Genomic DNA, 25,136 nt, shown 5'->3' with positions numbered 1-25,136 from the left:
GTTATGGAGCCAACCTAGGTGCTCTTCAACTGATGAATGGATAAAGAAAACGTCACACATACACACACACACACACACACACACAAAATGGAATATTAGTCAGCCATAAAGAAAAATGACTTTATAATATTTGCCAGTAAATGGATGGATCTGGAGACGATCAGGCTAAGTGAAACAAGCTAATCCTCAAAAGCATGAGGTTGGATATTTTCAGTGATATGTGGAAGCTAACCCATAATAAGGGTGGGGAGGGCCAGAATAGAAGTTCAGTAGATTAGACAAAGGGAAATAAAAGGAAGGAAACGGGAATAGAAAAGGAAAGACACCAGAATGAACCTGACATGACATAATTTTTCTATGAACCTTTATGAATACACCACAATGAATTTCACCATTGTGTATATCCACAAGAAAGTGGTCCTAATTAGAAGAAGCTATATTCTATGCTTGTACAATTATATCAAAATGGATTCCACTGTCATGCATAACTTAAAAGACACTCAAATCAATGTTCCTTCAACATATTAATTATATTTTCCCATCTTTTGACATTGTCAAATCATCTCAAAAGGAATAATGTCAATTATTAAACAAAATGGATTCCAGAGAGGGGAAGGGATCTCCTTGAGATCATTTATCATATAAGTGCAAGGTTCAGAACTATTCTGGCTGTCAGCTCCGGCTGTCAAGCCTGTCTCATTAGGGGCAGGGGGAATTGAACTCTTTGGGGCTAATAATTACCCATAGGCCTGTGTTGCACCTGTGTGTGTGTGTGTGTGTGTGTGTGTGTGTGTGTGTGTGCAAAAGTCTGTGCAAAAGTTTGTAAGACAGAGAAGCCAAACTAAGGAGAGAAGGAAACCAGGAACCACTCTCTCATAGAAGGCAAATCTGCAGTCCTCCTTCTCCAGAGAGCCCATCACCTGGGAAGGCTGTGGCTGCAGCTGAGTGGCCACGGGGACAGGCAGGGCCCAACTTCACCTCTGACAGGTTCTGAGCTATTTTCTCATTTAGTAAAATGAGGGCAGTTGCACCTACCCAATGGATTTGTGAGAAGGACTGAGTGCATGGTGCATGGTAGGGCTGGGCCAAGGTAAGCTTGACTCCTCCCTTCTCCCTCCTCTGGATTCGGCCCTCCACTCTTGGGTACGTACAGAGCTGCACCCATGTCTGAGTCCCTCCAGGCAGGACCATGGAACACTTTGCCAACAAGCAGTGGCTGGAGTGAAGGGGTGGCTGGGCTACTCTGGGCTGTTTGGAGAGCACAGTGGAGGGCTCAATGGCAGTGCCACATGGGTCCCAGAGCTGGTGCTGGGCAAAGCCAGCCCAGAGTGGGAGAGGCAGCAGCTCCACATGGGTCTGGAACACCCCTCATCTGAGTGTCGTGCTCCTGAACCTACAAATGTCTAGATCCCACCAGTGTGTTGAGGAGCTGGGGAAGGGGTGAGGCTGGCAGCTGGAGCAGGACCAGGCACTATCACGCATCCAGCCCTCAGCAAACCCCAACTTGTTCTCCCTCTCCAGGAGAGAACACAGCAGAATGCTGCCCTCTGCTTAGGGGAGTCAAGCATGCAAAACCTGTGATTTAGAAAATACTCTTTCTGAGCATAGGACTCTGGAGGAAGAGGGGGTCCAGACCCTGCCTAGTCTCCAAATCCAGCTTCTAGGAGGAAAGGCCAGGTCAAGCAGCACCACAGGCTGCAGCACCTCTGGGCAAAGGTTGATACATTTGAGGACCACAATGTGGGTGAAATGATGCCCTCCATCTAAACCCTAGTCTGCTCTTGGGAGGCCATATCTAATCTCATAATAGGAAGCCTCGAATACAAAGCATGAGGGTCTAGGATCAGAGAAGCAAAGGACAGGGGTCTGCACAGCTCCCCAGTTCCTGGCTGAGGAGCCCCCTCTGCACCTCAGGCTAACTCTCTGGATTCAAGCAAAAGCAGAGGTGCTCTCAGGATGAACAGGAGAGGGATGCCAAGCAGTTGGCGAGAAGGACAAGGCCCAGGAGACTTTCCTCCTGTCCTGATTAAGGGAGTCAACGCTAAGAGCAACTTTGGAGCAGTCACTCCATGACGCATTTGTGCAGCTCTTGGGAACTGCCGAGAAGTGGCTTCGGGCCTGGGGGAGGGGTGGGGAGGGGTGTCTGATCCCTCAGGCTTCGGCAGATGGGGTCTCATCAGACTTACAAAGCCTGCTACTTCTCAGGAGCAGCAGCTGCTAGGCCATCCCAGCGCTGCCCCCATCATGCCGGCCTGGCCTGAGGGAGATTAGGATTTTGCTGGAAGCATGCTTTCTGCCATTTTCAGAAGGCTAAAAATGCCAAGCTATTTGACTCCTGCTTCCAGGAAAGTTCAGGTGTGTTGGCTCAGGGCAATAAGCCATTGTTGGCCTGATGATGGATCCCCAGATGGGGCCCCCAACTCTGCCACTCAGATAGAGGCTGAGAAAACAGCCTGATCAAAATAAAGAGGGAAGGCAGAGGGGGTCCCATTCAGCCTTGCCACCCAGCCCCATGGGTAGCTGTCTCCACTGGTCCAGTGTGTGAACTGCTCCAGGGTTCTGTCCCAGAAAGGCACCAGGCGATGCCAAGACACCCACGCACCCTGATCACACCCCCCACCCACCATGTGGCAGAGGTTGAGACTATACTTTCTAAGGCTTTAAATACAAATCCCTAATGAGACCTTATTAACTACTTAGCTAATAAGCACTTTGTATCACTGAGCTTCTGAGCAATCCTGACTTAGGAAGCAATTACCAAAGCATGCAGGGGGCTGGGAGGTTGCTGGGGGTGTCACCAAAATGTGCTTTTGCAATCACAGTCTGCTCAGTTGTTCTACCAGCACACTGTCCAGATCACTGCCAAGGGGATCCAGAGTGAAGGCCACACCCAGTCCTTCCTTTTATCAAGGGCCAAATGGCTTCTTTCTCCCAGTGGCATCCACACACATGCACTCTGAGAGGGGCATTATAAAAAGACTGCACAGGAACACATCCTTTGGGAAATTGGCATTGGGTCTCCCATTTGTCCTTCCCACCCTGCTGGAACCCATTCCAGAATCACCAAGATGTAGCCTAGGAGTGGTCACAAGGAAACCAGTTGTTAGAGAACTTGTCTCAAGGGATGATAGGGGCTCTAGAAGCCCAACCAAGACTACTGTGAAGGTAGACTTTGCCCCAAGGACCGAGGGCTGTCTTCTTCCTGGATGTCTTTCTTGGTTCCATGGGGTTGGGGATACAGCTCTCTGGCTTCTGCTAGCTCAGTGCTCCTCAAACTATTTGTACAAACTCACCAGTTTTTTTTTTTTTTTAAATCTCTGATTCATTGTGGTTAGATCCTTCTGGTTACCATAAAAATAAATTACTAGAAGTATGATCATATATTTGCATATGTGGCAAGGTCAAGTTGCTCTATCACAGACCAGTCTCTGCCTATGGACCACACTTTGAGTAGTCCTGCTCTAGTCAACTGGGGGATTGCCAAGTTATCTGTTTTCCGAGACATAAAGAAATGCTTAACTGGCAGAGAAACTTCTAGAGAACTCGTCCTGGTGTTGACCTCAGAGTAAGAGTCACATGTTCTCAGCAAGGAGATTACCACATTGAGTGGAGAGCCACATATGTTCCTACGGAGGGCTGGTCAGGGCGAACTTAAATTTGCCTGGGAACAATTTCTAAATGTGAAATTGGGCAATCTGATGATTTAGCTAAAAAATGACCTTCTTCCAATCACTAGTTGTTTTTTTTTTTAAGAATTAGCAATTTTAAAGTCTCATGGGACTGCTTTTGCAATTTATGAGGATTTGAATATTTTTTTGTCACCTTTTTCCCCTTTTCAATTCAAATTATTTTTCAGCCGATTAATCAGAACAAGCTAGAATGATCAGACATTTCATGCAGGCCCTCGTCTCACATTATATTTGATTAGACTCACATATGCCATTTCCCTTCTGCAAGCCCAAGCTTCCTCATCTGTAAAATGGAGAGAGCACCACCAACCCCACAGGGTGGCAAAAGGGTCTGTGCCTCACATGCTGCTGGGTGCCAGAGGCCCTTGGTCTCTGGGAGCCCAAAGCACTGCGTTTGCACAGCTTTGCATTTCTATAACCTGGGACTCCTTTCTTTTCCCTAAAAGATTCTCCTCTGCACAAACAAGAATGATGTGCCCAGCGAGGTCGAGCAAGCTGCCTTCCTTTTGAGCCAACCTGGATTAACTTATGGTGACATAACCGTGTCACATGTGCCAATGCCAGAGGCTGCAGAAGAAGGCTGGACCTTCACCTTGAGGCAATCCTGTGACTCTAGTTCAGAGCACACCAGCAAGGATGTCGGGACACTTCTCACACTGTCCCAGCAGGCCCTTCTCTCCCCCAGTCTGCACTCCCTGATGTTGGCAGCGCTGCCTTGTTCATTTCTATACTCCTGGCACAGGGGAGCTACTCGGTAAGAGGGAGGAAGCAGGCTCCTGGGTCCTTTGTGTCCAAATAATGGCAACTTCCCTCCTTGGGCCAGGAACTCAGCCAAGAATACCAGGTGTCCAGGCTGCCTCCCCACAGAGTTGACTCCCTGTGGCTGTGTGGGTGTTGTGTGCACCAGGCAAGCCCACCCGGGTCAGGCAGGGATGCGGGTAGAGCTGTCAGGGCCCAGGAGCTGAGAGCTTGTGGGAAGGAGAGGATTCCACAGGTAGGGCCAGAAGAGGGCTCCTGGGCCACTGGGCAAGGACATCCTCACTGAGGAGTCATTGGAAGAGAAAACATCTGAGGGCAGGCTGCTGGACCTGATTCCTCTGCTATCTGACCAAGGGCAGGGGAGGGGGAAAGCAAGAAACCAAAACTGTCTTTTTTTGAGGGGTTTAGAAATTACAGCCTTTGGGGCCATGATCTCCCAGTGGGAGCCCACCTCTGCCACTTTCATCCCTGGTGCCAGGCACAGTGCTGCTGGTCATATGCATTGAGCTCTCCCAGCCTTTGATGGGGAGGCAGCTGAGGCTCAGGGAGGCTAAATTACCTAAGGTGGCACTGCTCTTAAGTGACTGGCATAGAAATGGAAACCAGAAGGTGAGTTCTCTTCCTTTAGAAAGGAGGAATTGGACTGCAGTTCAAATAAATGAGCTTTCTTCTAGAAGTTTCTTCTAGAAGAGAGAACATTTACTTCTGGCATTTTATATGTCAGGTCACTGAAGTATTCCAAAAATCACCCTCTGGAGTAACTGTTAATGTCTCCACTTTATGCGTTCGGGAACTAAGGCTCAGAGAGGAACATTGCCTCGTCCAAAGTCACACAGTGAGTAACTGGTACTTTAAGCTCAAGCTGATTCCAAACTCATATGTGTCCCTCCTGGACACATACCAGGTACTCAGCAAATTCAAATTCATCCCCCAGGCTGGGATGCACACTAAAGATCTCCAAAAGTTGCCTAGCTCTGTAGCCAGGATAGAGAGACAGTGAGGTTGAAGGCAGCTTTGATTTATCCCTGCACCCGATGCAATAATGTCAGACTGCCCAGCCAAAACTGGCCCAACAATTCCGCTTCCCTCTAGTATGCAAATCTCTAGAGTAAACCTTGCAAATCCAGTCGGAAAACAAACATCCTTAAGGTAGAGAAAACTCTTTCTGCAATGCTCATTGATCTTCTGACATAAGAGGACTGAACCACAGTTTCTAGCTCATTGAAGAGGTCCCCTGCTCAGCTGTGCAAATGCTTGGCTACTATCTTATTTTTGCAAGAGCTCAGCAGCCTTGGGCAAATGGCAGCAGCATGCAGCAGGTTAACTCAGCACAGTCTCTTCTCTAAGAAAGAAATGAATGGTTGGTAGAGAGCGGAGACCACTAGAGGAAGCTGGTTTGATGGATGGGTGAGAAAAATGATGCTGGGGACATAAGACTGGACATGGCCCATAGCCCAAGGTTTTGAAAGTCAGGTTCTAGAAAAGGTCTGGGTCCTACACGAGAGGGCCTCAGGACTCCCTGTGGTTGTTTGAGCCAGAAAACCAAAAGGACCACTCTGAGTTTTAAAGCAGAGCATCAGCTGAGAGTGCAAGTGCAGTCTGCAGGCAGACCCTGGCTGGCTCTCCTGGAGCTGGTGGCTCAAGTTCACATCCCTGGGGAACACCTGTTCCTCATGGTAAGTTTGGCCAAGTCTGCGCCCACTAATCCCAAGGAGGGATTAGTCCTGGATCCTCAGAGCTGGAGTGTGGGCTCCAAGGCAGGAACACAACACACTGCCTGCCAGGAGGTTGCCAGGGACTAAGCATCAGCTTCAAGTGCATTTTTCGTCCTTGGGCTTTCGGGAATCGAGGCAGCCTAGGGTTACTGGGCAATCACAGCAGCCCGTGGTCTCTTTGGAAGAAGCACGAAGACTCCAGGCCCTCTCCTGGGGAGAGATGCCCTGAGCTCCATCAAGATGAAATAAAGATGTTTGTCACCAAGTCTTGTCTACTTTAAGGGGCAGCTGGTTCTCTCCTCAGAGGGGGTTGGATTCTGCCACACTCTGCCTGTGCAAAGCCCAGTGTTGAATCAGTGTTGAAGGAGGGTTGGGAGAGGCAGAAAATAAAGTGTGGACATGGTGGTGGGGGTGCTGGCAAGACCCTTCCCAAGACTGCTTGCCACTGAAGATTCCTACTCCATCCCTGGCTGCCTACCATGGACCTGCAGTGAGACCTGCAGGGACCGTGAGTGTGGGCACTTGGAGAAACTAAGGCACAGAGAGATTCTGTGACTTGCCCTGTGTCCTAGAGGGGCCCCTTCTAAGAGTCCCTGATCACTCCCTGCCACACTTGAAAGGTACATCAGCTTCTAATTAATAAGGTGGGAGCTGTTAAAATAGCCTAATTGTACCATCATCTGATGGCCAAGGTTGGGTTGGGAGATAGGATAAGAAAAAAGAGGGAATAATTACTATAACCTGGGAGACATAAGGAACAAATCTGAGAGATGGGGGCCAGAGGACCTGGAGTTGGCCACCCAAAGGGAGTCCCATTGGTACCCTCCCTGCCCCAGGGTAGAGGGCTTCATATAGACACAGTATGGGGCTGGTCCCTCTAACAAGGCCTCCATTCACACTTGGCCCTGTGGTTCAGAGGGATCGCAGGACTGGGTCCTGGTATCATCCCTGAGCCTTTGTTATCTTCTCCTGTTCAGTCCTCACAGGCACAGGAAGATCCCTGCTGCCCACCCCATTTCAAAGTGGACCTTTCCCCCAGAGCTCCAGGCCCCTGCTACTGGCTCTCACATCACCAGAGAAAGTCTTGTCTTATCTTCTGACGTATGATTACAGAATTTGCTTATATGTCATATGATTTTTGATTGTTTACTTCCCCCTACGAGAATGAAAGCCTCATCAGGGCAGAAATTAACTCTGGTTCATTAGTACCTCTCCCAAGAGCCCCAAGTCCCCAACACTATGTTGCCATTTGATAGATGGTTGTTGAATGGATAAACGTCCACTCACTGGCTTAAGGAGTGACACTGGTTTAGAGCCGTCTCCAGAGCTCCCTGGGGAAGGCCTTGGCAGGGCTTGACCAGGATGTGTGGGGAGATAAGCTGATTCACAGCAAGTATCTGCTGCTCCTCACGTTCCCAGCAGGCTGCCTCCTGCCACCACTTAGAGAAGCCAGTGCCACTGGGAACCAAGGCAGGAGCTTGAGAAGAAAGGGGGCTGCTCTTGCTCAGATCTGCCATCAGCTGTGAAGGACCAAGCCAGGCCTTCCTGGGGGGTGGGGAGAAAGGCAGGGGGGAGAGCGGCCCTAGACAGGCTCTACTCAGAAGGGCCCAGGCAGCCAGAGGGACAGAGACAGGGAGAAGAAAGGTGTGGGCTGGCTGAGCAGCTGGGAGAACAAGCCACGCCCCAGTGTGTGGCCAGGTGTCCTCATCTGTCCCATATTGTCAAGGGTGCCAGTGACCTTTCCTAGAGTAGGAAGTATTCCCTGGGTCACACTCCTCTCCCTAGCTGGACAAATAAGGCTGTCCTGAAACCTTGCTGGTGATAACAGAAAGGCCTGTCTCCATCCAGATAGCTCACCATCATGACAGTCAGGACCACTCTTATATTGAGGAAAAATGGAGGGAGACTTAGAGCCACACAGCTGACCCGGGGCTACCCTGGAATAGGCTGCTGGGTATCTTGACCATGGCTACTAAGACTGGAAGTGTTTGTGTTTCTTCTCCATGTCACCTCCTACTGGTATCCAGGGGGTGCTTCACACTCACACTGGGGACCTTTCAGCTAGTGTAGCAAGTCACACTCTTTCCCCTTTCTTAGGGACCCTACCTTCTCTCCACAGAGGTGGGTCACTGGGGTGGAACCCCCAGCTACACACATAGAGGTGGCCTCTCAAGTTTCCTTTATGCAACAGCACAAATTGGCTTGTGCCTGACAGAACAGAAGTAAACCAGCAGTACCCAGGGCAAGGGGACATTCAGCGCTGCACATTGAGCCTCTGTGGGAACTGGACAGCTAGGGTGTGTTCAGAGGAGCATAGTCCAGCTGAGGACACATCATCCCAGAGGTGAAATAGTGTCTCAGACCCAAATCATTGCTCACAGATGATGGGTTCCATTACATACTTAACCAACCTTGGAGGAAGGTTGCCTTCCTCCAAGCCAACCGGTGCGTGACTACCTAACTCATCCTTTTAGAACACAAAGCAGATCCTTCCATGGCTGAGTGTAACCCAGGGGGGAAGATGAGATTCCTTAACACAGAGCATGCTCATCTTCCTCCTTGCTCCCCACAGCCCCCAAAATATGTTCAGTCCCAAATTCAGGCCACATCAAACATTCTGTCTTTCCCACTTCTTGCCAGTGTTGTCTGCCTGCCTTTGCACAGGCTCGCTCCATGCTAAAACACCCTAGCCCTACACTTTTCTCTAGCAAAATTCTCCTGTGTGACCTTTAGCACCCAGTTCCCATAGTATGTTCTCTGTGAATCTTTCCAAGGCTTCTCTCTGTTTCCACAATCTTGCCCTTTATACCTCTTACAGAATTAATAGTAAAAGGTTTACCACTGGGAACTGTCATTTCGTTAGGTTAAACCAACCAAATATTAGCAATTGTATGTAGTAAAATGTGACTTCTGGGCTAGGGATGCAGCTCAGTGGTAGAACCCTTACCCAGCAGGCACAAGGCCCTGGGTTCAATCCCCAGCACTGCAAAAGCAGAAAAAAGGGAAAAGGAAAGATAATGACTGATTTCTATGATAATGTGCTATTTTCATCCAAACTAGTCAGGGAACTAGACCTCCCCCTTTTTTGTTTTCTTAGCATCTGACATAGTGCTTGGCATCTGATGGGTCCCTGGCTAAGTCCTGGAGGAGCGAGCCCTGTTTGGCAGGTGCTCGGCACACTGACTGTACTCGGTGTTGCATGCTCTAACACAAAACCAAAACCTAATCCAGGACTCTAGCAAAACAGCCTACAAGTTTTCATCGCAGCCAAGCCAAGCTCCAGATGTTTTTCTGTGCCGGCCAAGCAGAGCATGAGAGCATGCAAGGGGGGTGGGCAGCACATGGTTCAGGACAACTACCTTTCTGGCAGGAGAAGCAGAGTCAACAGTCGGTGGAGAGGAAGTAGCAGTTGGATCAGGAGACGGAAGGCAAGAGGGAGAAGACGGAGGATGAGTATGAGACAGGCCTTTAGAGAGCAGTTTGTTCTGCACAGAACAGAGATAGAGGAAACTAGGATTATCCAGGGGCGTGCACAGCCCTGCAGGCCTTGACCAGACAGCCCTATCTGTGCCTCGTGTGGGGGAGATGTTGGGCCTGTCTCTCGAGTCTCTCAAGACTAAACAGAAACCTGTCTTTGGAGCCAAGCAGTATTATGTGGCTCCTGGTTTACACTGCATTCGGCTGCAACTACTCCAGCTCGTTTTTCACATTAAAATAGCTCAAGCAGATTCGTTCGGTGCCTGCCTACATCTGCTCCAGAGGCCAGCTAATTCCTGAAGCCCTCACCCTGGAGCTTGGTGTAAAGGAGCAGGTGCAAGCTTAGGAAGGGGGAACCCTGGCCCTCTCTGGGGCAGATGGACACAGCGGGACCTCTGCAGCTGTAGGCAGACAACTGTGCTGGCCTCCCGGCAGCCACGTGGAACCCTAAAAATGAACCACATGTGAAGGATCTATCCTAAGTAGCAGAGGTGAGGAGAATGAGTGAAAGTGGCAGAGGAGAAACATTCTACCGACAGGCTGATTGTCACCCATGTATCCACCACGGGCCTCATTACCGGCTCTTTTAGCTCCCTTCTTTTCCAAATAAGTAACTGGCTTGGAGGGGGCTGTGTAATCCTATGTAATGCAGGGATTTCCATTCTAGCTTGATGTTGCCCTTTGCAAAGGAGACCCCAGGTCATGGCATGTCTGTGGCCTTATCATTCAGTGCCTCCCTGATCAGGGCCCTCAAGCAGAAGGAGCACCTGGGTTGCTTTCACCTTAAAGGCACTGTGGGTCTTGCAACTGAACAGCATTCCCTTTTTGCAGTGGCCCTTAGGAAACCCACAGCCCATTTCAAAACTCTCTAGGGTGTATCAGCCTGTGTTACTGCTTGGTAACATTTTCCTTGGACTTGGGCTTACTTTCCTGCCGTGACTTTCTCCTTGTCATGATGTATTGACTTATTTTGAATCTTTGCATTTGGGTCTTTTTTAGATGCCAGGTCAGACTCTTTAGTAGCTTGAAAAAAGAATAGTCACTGTGCTACCAGAAAGAGAGAGGAGGATATCAAGCTCTAGAGTCTGGTTCATGGTCGCCTGGCTGGATGTCCAGCACCTGGGTTCCTGGGGGCTCTGCAAGCCCTGGGTTTACCTGTGAGGAATCCTCCTCGTGTCCAAACATGGAGGCAAGGTGAGCGGCCTTCTCCTTAATGTTCTTTTTGTGAAACTCTCTGTTGGCCAAGTTCTGAGCCCTCTTCTGCAGTCAAGGTGGGAAAGGAGAGAGAAAAGAGAGAGTGACGGAGACTTTGAGGGTGACCTTCTGGGGAGAGGTGAGGGAGGCTCTCTACACTAGGCAGGACAGGAGACAGGGAGTGATCAGGCCAGGGCGGAGGGAGGACAGGAAGTCAACAGACAGGGAGGGACACAGGCAGAAAGGAGTGATCTTTCACCTGGAGAATCTTTTCTTCCACTTGTTGTAGCCGCCGTAGCACCCCGGAAAGGGCCAGCGCTCCCTGGCAGGTAGGAGGCAGGGTGCCGAGATTTTCTGGCCCGCCCAGCTCCAGGTCAGACTTGGCCCTGGCCCTCCATGGCCTGCTAGGATACTCCCCACCAGCAGGCACTTGCTTGAGCTCTCTGAGCACCTGCCCCATCAAAAGTACAGAGAAGAACTGGGAGAGAGGGAAGATGAAGCTCCCTTTCTACAGACCCTGCCGCAAGGAACCCCATGAGCACCAGAGACAGGACACACCAGGCACACCCTAAGAGAGATGCCCAACTGGTCTTGGGGTGGCTCAGCTGCCACCTGCATCAGAATTACCTGATGCCCTCATGAATAAACACATTCTGGACCTCACCCTAGACCCCGGAGCCAAACCTGGTTCTTAGCCCTAGCAGTACATTGGAATCATCTAGGGTACTTTTAAAAAATACCCAAATCTGCGGTAGGTTGGTTACTCCAGGAGGGGCATGGTCCACACCAAGACCAAGAGGCTGATTGCCTCTGATGCTTATTACCCAGTGCCCAGAGATGCCGAGTGATTGTTCTGAGTGAGCGTCGGTATTTTTTTTTAAATAAAAGCTCCCCAGGTGGATCTTACGGCACAGATGTAAAATTGTAGAGTCAGATTCACACCTGCTCCACTCCAAATCTACCACCAGAAGCAACATAAAATGCCTAATGCTAACCAGATGTCTTTGGAATCTGTGGTCACTCATAGTTGGTTCTGCTCCATCACTAACAGAGGTCTTGCATGGAGAAGGGCCTCACCACGCTCCAGCCTCATCCCTTCAATGGGTGTAGCCACATGGCCACCCAAGCCCATTCCAACCATGACTCATTGATGTGGAAATCGCCTGTTTGCTGGGTCAGGCTGAGCAGACAGCTCAGTGCCACTGGGCATCCATAAAATGCTCACATGGTGCTGTTCGTTTTCCTTTAAGCAGCAACACCAAGAGTTGGTCAGTCAATACCCTTGACTGACTGGGAATCAACGACATCTATTTCAAGTGCTGCATTCATAGTTAATCTTATAGATCAGGGTGGTCACCTCAAGCTGTGTCGGCTTGGCCAGAGAATCTACGATCGGCCCTATGTGGGGGATGGAGGGAGCCACTGATCCCACCCCCCCAAAGTCTCCCTTGGCTTCAGCAAAATAGCATCTGCAGGAAGGAGCCCTACCTGCCTTTTCAGCGGAGGTGATGGGCTGCGAGGGGGCTCCTCTGGCTTGGGGCAGCGGGAGTTAACAGGAGGGTCGGAGGAAGAGCATGGGACAGGCTTACCTATCCCTGAAACACGGCGTTCCTGGGGGGAATAAGGTGAGTCCGAAAAAACAGCCACAGGAGACATGGAGGAAAAGGTGAATCAGAATGAGACACTTGGAGGGAGAAGAGAAGGTGAGCAGGCAGGTGCAGTTTGCAAGGGCAGAGAGACAACAAGCCAGGCTCCTACAAGACAGGCCTGGCTGGGAAACTGGAGGCCTGGCTCTCTGTCCACATGAACACCGAGCCTAGAGTCCCCTCCTCTTGGACAATGTGTGAATCCCACAGGCCTTGCTTCTGGCTCAGACCCTGGGCTCTGGTCCTGCACTGCCAGAGCCCACATCAGGCCAAAGTCAGTCCCGGGGTCCTGGAGACGGGAAAGCTTCCCGCCCTTTCCGGGATAGGGACACTCCAGTCCTTCCGGGGGAATCAAGCATTCATCAACACCTGGGGATTCCAGGAGGCCAAGCCCCCAGCAGTTGTAGAGAATTAGAGGTCTCAGAGAAATGCCCCCTTAAAATAACGTCTGTTCTGGGGAGGGTTGGTTAGTCTAGGAGAGGCATGGTCCACACCAAGGCCAAGAGGCTGATTGCCTCTAATTCTAATTAGCCAAGAGTCTGTCCTCCTGAAAGGAGCCATTCTGTCATGGCACAAGTATTCTCCATAGACAACTGAAGCTCCTTCCCCAAAGTTTTTGAAATGTGACAACATCCCTAGTCAAAATTGGCGGTGGGGGCGGGGGTGGGTGGTGGACTGAACCATGAGCAAAGACCTGGAGCTGGAGTCACAAGGAGGCCTGCAGTCTGACCCACAGCTTTCAACCTGCTCTAGTCGCAGACTAATCCTGGACAGATGCAGTGGCCCCGCCTGGCTGGCTGGGAGAGGGAACACTTCGAGGCTGGCTCAGATCCCTGCAGGTGTCTGAGTCAGCTTCCTTGGGTTTGGACAAACTGTCTCACCATGGACTTAGACAACGCTCTCCCACACACCAGCATCTATCTCCAAAGCTCCCTCAAGCTGTACCATCTCAAAACTGGCTGCAAATCAAGCCATGGTTTTAAAGCGACACCAAATTAGGGAATGGATTTCTTTAATGCAAAACAGGTATCGGCAAACTATGGCCCATAGGCTAAATCTGGCTGGTTGCCTGTTTTTGTAAATAAAGTTTTATGGAAACATGGTCATGCTCATTTGTTTAGGCATCCTGTGTAGGGGTTTCATGCTGCAGTGGCAGAGCTGCATCACTGCAATGGGATAGCATGATCTTCAAAGTGGAAAACAGTTGGCCTCATGAAAAAGTCTGTGGCCTGTTGACCAGGCAGCTCATGATTGCTTTGCACCAGGCCAGGCTGGCATAGCTCAGTCCATCTCTAGCCTGAACATTGCGGCTGGCTTCCCAGTAGGTTAATGGTTACCAGGAAGGCAGGTCTAGTGCCATGACTCACCTGCTTCAGGACCGAGGGGTTCCGAGTGCTCTCCTCAAACTTGGCCAGCAGCTGATTTGCCATGGACTTGACTTTGTTCTGATTTCCACCTTCCTTAGTGCTGCTGCACTCTTGATTGGAGCCCAATCTACGGCTGGAGAAGGTTGATGGCTGTAAAAGTCAAAAGAGCATATTGGAGGTTGGATCCTGGAATCTTGGTATCTGTGCCTGGGGACTCAGGACAGGCCACTGGTTTCCCAAAGCAGAGCCTGCTTCATGGTGAGGAAGCAAGGCAGAGGCAGATGGCAAACCTCAGAGACAACTCTCATGGGAATTTCCTCTGAATGAACACATCTTCATTGAGAAGAAAGGGGCAGCCATGCTTGGAGTTAGAAAGTTAGGGTTTAAATTCTGACTTCCCCATCCCATGACCTTGGCAATCTACTTAACTTCTCTGAAGTTTCCTCATCTATAAAATGGGAGGGATAACTCAATTCAAGCAGTTACTGCAAAAATCAGTTATAACAAAGAAGTATCACATAAGATAATTTTCAAAAATACACTATGTGGCTGAGAAGAGGTGAAGAGTAGTGGGGATGAAGGAAGCAAGAGGGGGTGTCAGTCTGGCTAAGCACAGCCTCTTTCTTCTCTCTTTTCTGTACCTGCTTCCCCACTTCAACCAGGACTGCTCAGTGTTTGCGGTCTTTAAAAAACGTTTAATTTAGAAATGATTTTAGGTTTACATAAAAGTTGCACAGACCACACAGCTTGATCCTCGGTACCCATCACCCAGCTGCCTTTAAAGCAAAATCTGGAACAATCACAGTACTGTTATCAAAACTAAAAAATTAACATGGGCATGATACTGTTAATGAAACTGTAGGCGTTATTTGGATCATATCAGTTTTTCCATTAATGTCTGTTTTTCTGTTCCAGGCTTCAATCCAGGATCCCACGCTGCATGTGGTCATCACGTCTACTTAGTCTCCTCCGAGCTGTGATAATTTCTCCATCTTTCCTGATCATTCACGGCCTTCATACTTTTGAAAGGTATTGGGCAGCTATTTATAGAAAGCTCCTCAATCGAGTTGGTCTGATGTTTTCTGGTGGTTAGACTGGGGCTATGGGTTTAGGGGAAGGATGCCTCTGTGGCATCCACAGAGCTGTCCTTATCCTATCCTTTTGGAGTGTATGACTCACAAATGATGATGTAGCCCTCAACTGCTTAGTTAAGCTCTTTTGTAACATAGAGTTCCATGTAAGGTCATCTCTTACCAATAAAAATTGGAAAATTACCAGCTGCTCCCCCTTCCTGAAGGATCCCCTCCCACACACCCAGGAAACATAAATTCACTGCCATGCCAGCGGGAAGTGGGTGAACTTTCTCAAGGAGACAATGGGTCTTCCCCACAGCAGTGGCATTCTCATGAAAAATGAAGATGTGTTCATTTAGAAGAAATTCATAGGAAGAAGTAAGCTAGGCTCAATTGCTTTTTAGAAGGATCCCTAGGAGGGACAGCCCCATGGGAAACCATGTGGGCATGCCCCTCTTCAAATTGTGAAATGTGACCCTGAACATCAGTATAAGCTGGAGCAGGGAAGAAGGGTGTTTACTGGGAGATCACTATTTGTAGAAGATAAAAGTCAGCCAACACAGTGGACACAGGCCAGCACTTTCAGACATCAGTACTCAACAAATGACCCAAGATGGACCTTCAAAAGCAGATATGATTCCAGGTCTGGGTTGTGCCCCAGAGCCTGCCTTTCTAACAAGCTCCCAAGAGATGCTGATGCTGCTGGATCTTGGGACCACACTTTGAATAGGAAGAATTTAGAGAGAATTATTGATTTGATAAAACTGACTTTAAACAAAACAGCTGCCTCTGAAAACAGACCAGAGCCGTCTCAGAGGGAGAGACGCAAAGCAGATTTCTTCCCACTCCAGAAATTTTGCTGCCAGTAGCAGAAGCAGTGTAAACAGCCCCTCAAGAGGTCAAGAGTGAAAGGCAGGAAAAGACTCCTGAAGACAAAGTGAACCTGGGAGTCTTCTGGGGAGCAGGAAAGGGCCAGCAGCACGCGCAGGAAGGTGGAGAGCCACCTGTGACCTGGGAGGAGTGCACCTTAGCCCCGTGAACAGCTCAGCTCCTCCTCCTGGTTACCTCCCTACTGGCTGGCTTCTCAGTCACACTGCAGCTGAGAGTGGGAAGCCACAGCCGGGAGAAGCCTGGAAAGGCTTCAGACAGAAGTGATTTGAACATCTGTGGACAGATCTTTCAGATGGGAACTGAACACCAGGCTTTTTTTTTTGGTGAGAAAATGGGTGGAGTAGCAGGCAGCTACACTCCCCGGAGGTGAGCCTCCTGGCTCTATTCATTATAGAGAGCTCACTGTCCTGAGATGGGGCAAATCACAGACATGAACAACAATGTCCTAAAAAATACAGCAACAAAAACTCTTCAACCATATAAAAAAGTCTCTCTAAGTCCTATAAATCAGGTATCAATGTATTATTCAAATTATCCCCCGTGCCTCTAGCCATGGCTTTGACATTGGCCAGTAAATAGGCTTGCTAATGCTGGCACCCTACACTTCGCTGACATTTGCATGCTTGCTTTCATGGAATAAGAATGACCTTCTAAAAAATGAAGTCTTATAGCTCAGCTCTCTTTAAGTTGCTGCCTGAGGAGCAGGAACTGGTACTCTTCCCACTGACCCATTTTTCAGAAGCAGGTGAGAAATTAGAGATTATCTTTTAAAAATGGCCTGCAATTTTCCTTTTCACCAGAAGGTGGCACTAGTGGGCTCCAGGACTTTTGTATGTAAGATTAAAAGTGCAGAAAACAAAAGAATACAAAGACTGAGAGCTAAATTAAGCCTGCTGGTGCCTCCTTCCTACTTATTCATAGTGATTGAATATTGGTTAACATATGGGTCAGATACACGTTCAGATCTATCTATACCTCTTATTAGTCTTTAAAAATACCGCAAAGCTTCATGCATTTCAGATGTATCATCACATTTTACAGACAGGACCCACACCCTGGGAAGTTATGTTTCTCAAGGGTACGTAGCCAGTAAGGGCAAATCGAGGAGCAGAACCCCAGCTGTTATTCCATCAAGCCAAGCCTGGAACCCAGTGGTTCATGAGAAAGAAAAAAGTCCAGGGCTACTGTCACAGTGGGTCAGGCCTGAGCCACTGGTTGTCAGGAAACAGACCTTTGTTTAAACTAACCCTGCACACACAAACCTCTTCCAGGTTATTGAAGCCTCTCCGCCTCCGCTTGTTCATGTCATTCTCTTCAGTTTGGCCATCTACCTGCAAAGGCCAAGAAAGCACAGTGAGCTCGGGGCTGTCAAGGGTTTGGGTTCCACTAATATCCTTGAGGCCATGTGCTGGCCTTGAACTAAAAGCACACATGGAAGCATCCCTGCCTGACAGCAGACACAGCAATAAGTGACCTTGAACCATGACAAATGCTGTCACAGAGGTATGTTCAGGCATGATAGAGGGAGCATTACCCACCCCCCACTCCCACCTAGGGAGGCAGGTTTGCTCAGAAGGGCTGGGAATTACCTTATAAAGGCTCATGATGAAACATCCTGAGGCAAACAGAATCCTTGTGACAGATAGTGCAGGGACTGTTCCCATTGCAATGTGACCTTGGGGGTCACAGCCCTTGGGCCTCAGTGTGCTGCCTTATGGAGACAGCCTAGGGTAATTTTCTGCTCCTTAGGACCTTCTTCTACAAGAAGGCAACACTGGTTTGCCTTGTTGGGATTATTCTCAGGACTCAAATGAACTGTCCATGGATTTGGTAGCAAATTAAGCTTGCAATTCAGTCTCTATCATGATATTTTTAAATTTCAAATAAGCATTAGATACAGCCTGAGGATTACAGTGGCTATGTAGGCCCGTTTTCCTGGGACAGTTGTAATTTGCCTCCCCTCTTCAGCATAATTGTTAATAGAGCCTCTTCACTCTCACAAGAATCCCTGGATTGCAAGATACAGTGCATGGTCGCCCAACGGAGAAACCCTCGCAACTGCTGCCTGAATCTAAACCTTTAAATCTGCAAAACCGTGTTTACTGACCCTGCAAGGCCACCCAAAGGCACAGCACTATCAGCTGTCTGCTGAGGGAATGAGGAGGATCACACAGGGCGAGGGCCGGCTGGGTGGAGAGGTTGAGGGCAGCATCTCCTCAGCATCTGGCTGGGAAGCCCATCTTTCACACAGGGACTCCTGGGTCTGGACCTCTCCACCCTGCCTCTCCAGTCTCTGGAGCCATCTCTCAGTGGCTAGCTCCTTCAGGAGCACAGAGTCATGCCCCAGTGACTGACTGTCCCTTTTTGCAGGAAGTCCCCTACACTTTTGCAGAGTCCTTCATTGTAGGTCCAGATCACATCCTAGTCTTCCCACCATGACAGATGTAGGAGGAAGGGCTGGCTGTAGGCCACCTGCTCACCTTGAATCCAGGTGCATGCCCAGCCAGCCCTAAAAGAGTAAAACTAGCACCCAGGCACTATGTACCCACTGGCTTCCAACAAACATTCTCCTCTGCCCCTTCCCTCCTCTTGTATACGTCATTTTTTTTTCTTTTAGAAAGAAAAGATCAACCACAGTTTAGTAGTTGATATTAGTTCAAAAATTTGACCCAGGCAGCATAAAATAACAGATCAAAGAGCTCTGCCTTCCCTTCAACATTTTGCTCAGCTTCTCATAAATCATTATTCTGTGAATGGAAATAATTTCAACCCAAACCTTTGGATGAACACCAAGAGAAACAGATGACCTTATTTGCAACAGTGTTGGGTCTTAGAGGCACTGGCTGGCTGGGTCTCCAGCTCCATAGCCTGCAAAAGTCACTCTGGCCTGACATTGGAGTCCCTGAAAGTACAGAACGTTCTCCAACAAGAACCCTTTATAATCTTGAGAATTTCTGCACCCCCCACCCTGCGCCTTAAATGAAAAGCTGGCTTCCTTTATACTCAACAGTCCAGGGTGGGATTGTTCCATCTATCAGAACCTTGTGCAGATCTGATCCAACTTTGTTATCTACAGGCTCACCAAAGGCATTCCTGGAAGAGAATGCCCATCCAGCAGCTCCAGGAAGACCCTAAATTCTTCTAGGGTGTGTGTGTGGGGGGAATGGAAAGTGGCAGCCTCTACTTCTTTAGACCTATCCATCCTGATCTTAGGACAATAAAATGAGTTTACATGGAAAGCTTAGCAACACTCATGCCCAAAGGGTGCCTAGTTTCCATAATGGATTTATCATTGAAGCATGGATTTTCAACTAAGGCCTAAGTTAAAACATAAAAAGGTTAAGAAAATAAAACCCAGAGATTTATCTAATTTTGTTCTTACCTATCTAATTTGGAAAGTCACATTCTACAAAGTACTGGAAGTACCAGGAGGAAGTGAACACTTATCATGCCAGTCAGAGAGTGTGAGAATAAACTAACAGCCTACTTTTTTTTTCTTATTAATTTGTCCAGACCTCTCACTCTAAGAACATTTTCTTATCATGGTTTCCCAAGGATTCAAAAGAGTCTATATGCCAAAAGGCATTTATTAAACTAATTGCTTTCCCTCTTTAAAAAAAAAGTTAAAGGCATATATTTGCCAATCTGATCATTTGTTTGATTAGCATGAGATAGCCATGTTCTCATACTGCCTGTGTGAATGTGATTTTAGCTTAAAGCAAGCAAACTATATATTTAGTTAGCTAGTGTAGGCTAAACATGGAAAAAGTTAGGTCTGGATCAAAGGAACAGAGATTGGCCATTGCATACTATGGCCTGGTGGAGTCGGGCAACAGTTACAATGCTTACAAAGGTGGGCAGTAGCACTAGCAAGAGAGCTCTTTTGAGTTTTGGTACTAATTGCTTCCTGGCTGCGTGATCTTAGAAAAATCACCTAACTACTCTAATAAGAAGGAATCTTATAGTATCTAGCACATAAACTATTATGAGGATGAATGAGTCACAGATGTAAAATAATTCTTAAACTATAGAGTGCAGCTTTGGATGTAGCTCAGTGATAGAGCTCCTGCCTAGCATGTGTGAGGACCTGGGTTCTATCCCCAGTATCACAAAACAGAACACTGGTTTTAGACTGGTGTTAGTGCAGTTTAGTTTTAGTAGAAGGATTTTCAACATCTGAATTCTAGTTCTAGCCTTGACATTTACAACCTATATGATTTATTAAAATTTATTCTCCCGCAAGTCTAAGTTTCCCCACCTATAAAATTGGGATGAGATTATAATCCCAGCTTTCCTTGAAAACTCACACGAGGAGCAAAGGAGATACATATGAAAATGCTTGTCTGCTGTCAAGGGTTGCAGTACAGAACCAAGGGTTCAATCCAAACAGTTTTGTTCATCTTTTCAGAAAATAAGCATCTTTATTTAATCAGGATCCCTAAAGGAGGGGATGTATTATTGTCCTTTTTTTGCATACAGCTAAGCATTTGCTCCAAAATCACTTAATGAAAAAAATTATCCTTCTTCCAGTGAACTGTCTTTCCAGCATTATTGAAAACTGGTTGTCCAAATATGTGGGGGTCCATTTTTGGATTTACTATTCTATTTCAATTGACTATAAACTTGTTCATAATATTCCTTCAACAACCTTTTTAAAAAAATTTATAGAAATGCCTTGTTTTTCATTCTTTTTGTTTGTTTGTTTGTTTGTTTAATTATTCGGTGGTGCTGGGGATCCAACCCAGGGCCTTGTGTATGCAAGGCAAGCCCTCTACCAACTGAGCTATATCTACAGCCCTTGTCTCTCATTCTTTTTTTTTTTTTTTTTTTTTATTGGTTGTTCAAAACATTACAAAGCTCTTGACATAGCATATTTCTTACATAAGCTTTGAGTGAGTTATGAGCTCCCATTTTTACCCCCAACGCAGATTTCAAACTCATATCAGTTACATATCCCCATTTTTACAAAATGCCATATTAGTAACTGTTGTATTCTGCTACCTTTCCTAAAGGAGGGGAAATGTCATCGACGGAGCCGCTTCCCTAGGCTGGACCTGCGCACGCACTTGCTCACGGCATCTTTGCAGCAATGCCGTGATGTCTCTATTATTATCTCACTTTGCAGATACACATGGGAACTTGTTGAGAGGTTGGAATACTGGCTGAGTCCTCAGAATGTCTAAATATGTGTTTGCCTGCCTGGCTTCAAATTGCATTCTCAATCTGTAAATCAGCTCAGAACCCCAGGCTGCCAGTGTGCAGAGGAAAGTAGCCTGGACGCTGGTGTCCTGACATGCACAAGCTTTCAAACGTCTGAAACAAGAAGAACTAGAAACCTAGTAGGGGTTCTGGCTGCTGGGTGGGTGGGTGGGTGGACTTTGTGGGAGAATTGGGGGAAGGGGATTGATGACATTTCAAGTCCCACTAGAAGATAAGCTCCCTAGGGCAGGATCCTAGGCTCGTCTTGCTCTATCTCTAGGGCAGAGAAGAAAACTCAGGTGCTCTGAGATGTTAATGGGTGGACAGATGGATGGAGAGAAGAGGTACTTTCTTAAATAACATCTTTGGTTCTTTGGAAAGTGCCAGTGCAGGAGGGTCAAGAAGAAGAGGGATGGGAAGGGCAACAGGATTACACAGACCAGATGTGGATATATGAGAGAATCGTGCTGCATGAACTTCTCTGTACAGTGGGCCAGTGCTGGAGAAAGAAGACCTGACTGAGCAGAATAAACCCACAGGCTATATGCCTGGCTTCTGGGATGGGCCAACTTTTATGTTGTCCTCCAAAGAGTGGGCTCAAAATGGGACAAAACCTAGGAACCCTGCATAGGCATTTAATATACTATCTACTGACTGTAGTGGCCATAAATACACGCATCAGCCATGTGTGATTAGGTCTGAGACCGTACCAAGTAGATAGCATGAGTGTGTGTGTATGTACATGATATCTGACCTCGGGAAGGACAGAGGCCAAGGATGTATATCCAGGTGTCACCTACACACATGGAGACTAGAACCCTGAAGACCTCAGAATTGGTCCATGCTAAGTAGCCTTGAAATGCTAACCAGGATCACAGGCAGCTTTACAGAAGCAGACCAAAAGCTTTTAAAGAGAAAAAGAAACTCCCCAAGATCCTCTCCTTTTCCAAGCTGTGGCCAGCCAGTCTTCAGAACCAGTCAACCCCATGGGTACCACTTTCCCTGGGATGGAGAAGTCACTCCCCTAAATGTAACAAGATCCTTAATGGAGAAAATCTCTTACTTTATGAAATTGGTAAGTCTTGCTGGGATTTGAATGTTATCAGGAAGATAAGATTAGGGAAGAAAGAAGAATTTAATATCAACTGTGAAAATCAGGAGGGAGAGAGAGTCTTAAGACTGGCTCAGCAGGCAACAGTGAATCCTCTTCAGAATAAGACGCCACATGGTAAATAGATGTGTACACGCTGCTCAATTCCCATGTCGGGGTGTTCCTCTGCAGGGTGGTGAGAAGGACAGGGAGGGTGGCTAAACAAAGATGTACTTTTATGTACTATGGTGGGGGTGGAGGGGACTAATGGCACGGAATCACGCAGACGTGACCTATTCTACATTTCTATTCCACTAAGGCATGTGCTCTGCATGTCTAACTACACCAACAGCTTGGAGCACCGACTCACAGATGCAGATACACGTGTGGATTTCAGAGTGTGCACGTGTGCTGACATAGCTCTGCCTGTTCAGGATCATTCTGGGGTAGACTCAGCATCTTCTCTTGTGGCAAATGTTAAGGCCAAAGATCACTGTAAACAGGTTCCCCTACCAGAAACGTATCCAGAAACATGAAGACAACACTTGGTAGGACAGGGAGAAGGTACTTCTTCAGTGTGTGGAAAACATGTTAGGGTGTTTCAGTGGTGACCCAGGCACAGTGTGACCTGGGAGACTTGCCAATCCACTCAGTCACCTAGTAGCAGTCCACTGGTCTGAGAGGGAACAGATAAAGCCCAGGCCAGCACATACTTCAATAGCCAAATTTCTCAACTATCCAAAAAGTGGGGCAAGTTTCAGACATTAAATGTGGCCGTGGGATCAGACATGTGGGGCTTGACCCTTCTCAAGCTGGGCAGCCAAAGGACACACCCTGCAGGTGGACACAGTCCACAATGAGCCAGGGCTGGGCTGGGCAGAGCCCCCCTGCTTCCCCAGGGATTCCAAGCAGAGTCAGAAGGAGGTGGAATGAGGCTCCAACAGCCATCAGGGCTTGGCTGGTGGCCTTGTGACCACCCCCAACCCCTGAGCCAGCGCCAGGCCGGCTGTTCAATTGTGTCACTCTGCAAACAAAGGTGTGGTGACTGAAAGGTTTGAGGGTTTTCAGGAAGATCACCCTGGCTTGCTGGGAACAGAGCGGCCTGAAGCAGAGGTCCTTGGGCTGAGCGGATTTTCAGAGCGGGACACTGTGCTGGCTCAGTGGGACACATGGGGGGTGGGGGTGGCAGCACAGCCCTCACAGAGAGCTGTGAGTCAGGGCAGTGCAGGCAGTGGGCAGAGAGCAGCTGGTGCAGCTCATCATCCCCCCCCACACACCGGAATCCTCAATGCCTCAATCCTCCCTTCAGCAATCCCCCCCCCCCCCCGAATCCTCAATGCCTCAATCCTCCCTTCAGCAGCCCTGGCCTCACTGGCCTGTCCTTCCCCAGAGCCAGGGAGGGGCAGAGCATGAAGCCTCCTGCTCCTCAGGTCATCCAAAACAGTTGCTGCAGCATTACAGGGAGCAGGAGACAGGCCTCAGTGGGAAAGTGACCACTACTCACATAATAGAGAAAGAAAGGCTGGGCAGCCCCACTGTACCCTGGGCACGGGCTGGCAGGAGGAGGCAGGATGGACCTGGAGAGCAGGGAGACATGTGGAGGCCTGCAGCCTGCTAGAGAGATGGCGAGCTCTGGGCGGGGAGCTTTCAACCGCCCTGCCCCAGCGCCCCTGTGCCAGCCAGGGGCCTCCCTCTGGCCCATTCCCCATGGCTCATCTCCCCTCCTCTTTCCACAGCCATCCCATAAACTCCACAATCCAGTCCTAGTCCTCTGACATGTGCCTTCTGCCCCAACACGTCCAGATTCTGTCGCCTGCCCTCTGTCCTCACATTGCCTGGCTTCTCTGTCCCAACACTGTCTTCTGGGGCCTCTTTTGTAGAAACACTCTCCTCCCTGGGCTTCCTGACCCCTTTCCCAGTCCCTTAAATACTCTTGCTCCCGGAGGTTCTGACCTTGGTCTTGGACTTCTCCTGAACTCCCCAGCTGGACTCTAAGGTCAAGTGTCACATCACTTCTGCATGTCCTACCACTGGATACATGATAAATGTCTCTTAATGAATGAGCTAATGAGTGGCAAAGGACACGTGGCACAGGGGCAAAGCAATGAAGTACAGCTAAGTAGTGTGTGACCTTGGCCAGGGCACCGGACCTCCCGGGATCCTTATTTGTATCTGTAAAATGAGCACATTAAGCAAGAAAACTTGTATTCTGTCTCCCATGGAGATGCTATTGTTCAATTAACATGGCAACTGCCCATTAGGCCTGTGGTTCCCAGACTGTGTACCAAGGCACCTGTGACACCACAGTGAACTCACAGAGGAGCCACAGGATATTTTAAATTTTCTAGAGAAACACGATGATACCTGTCAGACCTCTTGTAAAATACTCTGATTTACCTGGACTCACCATATAAGCAGAACTATTAGAATTTCTTTTGAAAGACTAAAAACTACCCACGGTGGTCGGCATCTAGTAGAGTTGAATGTTTGTTGAATGGATGAACAAAATAAAATGAACGGAAACGTCGTGTACCTGTAGCATCCCTGCCGCACTTCTACCATCAGGTCCCTGATGGACAAAGTGAGAAATCACCTCACTTCCACCCCTAGAAGATGCCTGAGTCATTAATCTGGTTTACTTTAAAAAATATTCACCAAAGCCTGGCAGAGCAGTGCACACCTGTAATCTCAGGAACTGAGGCAGGTGGATCACAAGTTCCAAGCCAGCCTGGGCAACTTAGGGAGACCTTGTCTCAAACTAAGAAAAAGGCTAGGGATGTAGCTCAGTGGTAGAGCACCCCTAGGTTCCATGCTACCACTGTCCAAAGCAAACAAAACAAAACTCTTCACCAACATGTCCTCTCTGCTCCCCACCAACCCCTTCCTATAACTACTAAGTCCATGAAACGGGTTGGCAGGAAGAACTTCCAGAAACACTCTCTTATCCAACTGAGTTTTATGCACATCTTCTGTGAGTGCTTAATCAGCACAATTTGTTAGCACAAATAGACCAAGGGCTTGAAATTCTCTATCCTC

At 48.4% G+C, this 25,136-nt stretch overlaps 1 protein-coding gene across 6 annotated transcripts in view; it reads right to left on the bottom strand.

Moving 5' to 3' along the window:
- MICAL2 (microtubule associated monooxygenase, calponin and LIM domain containing 2) overlaps positions 1-25,136 on the bottom strand; it is a 215,296-nt gene that overhangs the window by 89,410 nt on the left and 100,750 nt on the right. For 5 of the 6 annotated variants that reach the window (XM_081263018.1, XM_081263014.1, XM_081263013.1 and 2 more), the window contains 6 exons: positions 17,074-17,142; positions 13,848-13,997; positions 12,323-12,445; positions 11,094-11,285; positions 10,796-10,900; positions 9,523-9,648 (listed from right to left, as the gene is read on the bottom strand). In XM_081263018.1, the coding sequence (XP_081119144.1) occupies positions 9,523-9,648; positions 10,796-10,900; positions 11,094-11,285; positions 12,323-12,445; positions 13,848-13,997; positions 17,074-17,142 (765 nt within the window). The remainder of the gene's footprint in view (positions 1-9,522; positions 9,649-10,795; positions 10,901-11,093; positions 11,286-12,322; positions 12,446-13,847; positions 13,998-17,073; positions 17,143-25,136) is intronic. The other variant, XM_081263017.1, reaches the window with a different exon arrangement.

The sequence above is a fragment of the Spermophilus citellus genome, assembly GCF_964194105.1.
Source record: "Spermophilus citellus genome assembly, chromosome: 2".
NCBI lineage: Eukaryota > Metazoa > Chordata > Mammalia > Rodentia > Sciuridae > Spermophilus > Spermophilus citellus.
Note: the sequence above shows the minus strand (reverse complement) of the source record. Positions and strands in the feature narration are given on the sequence as shown.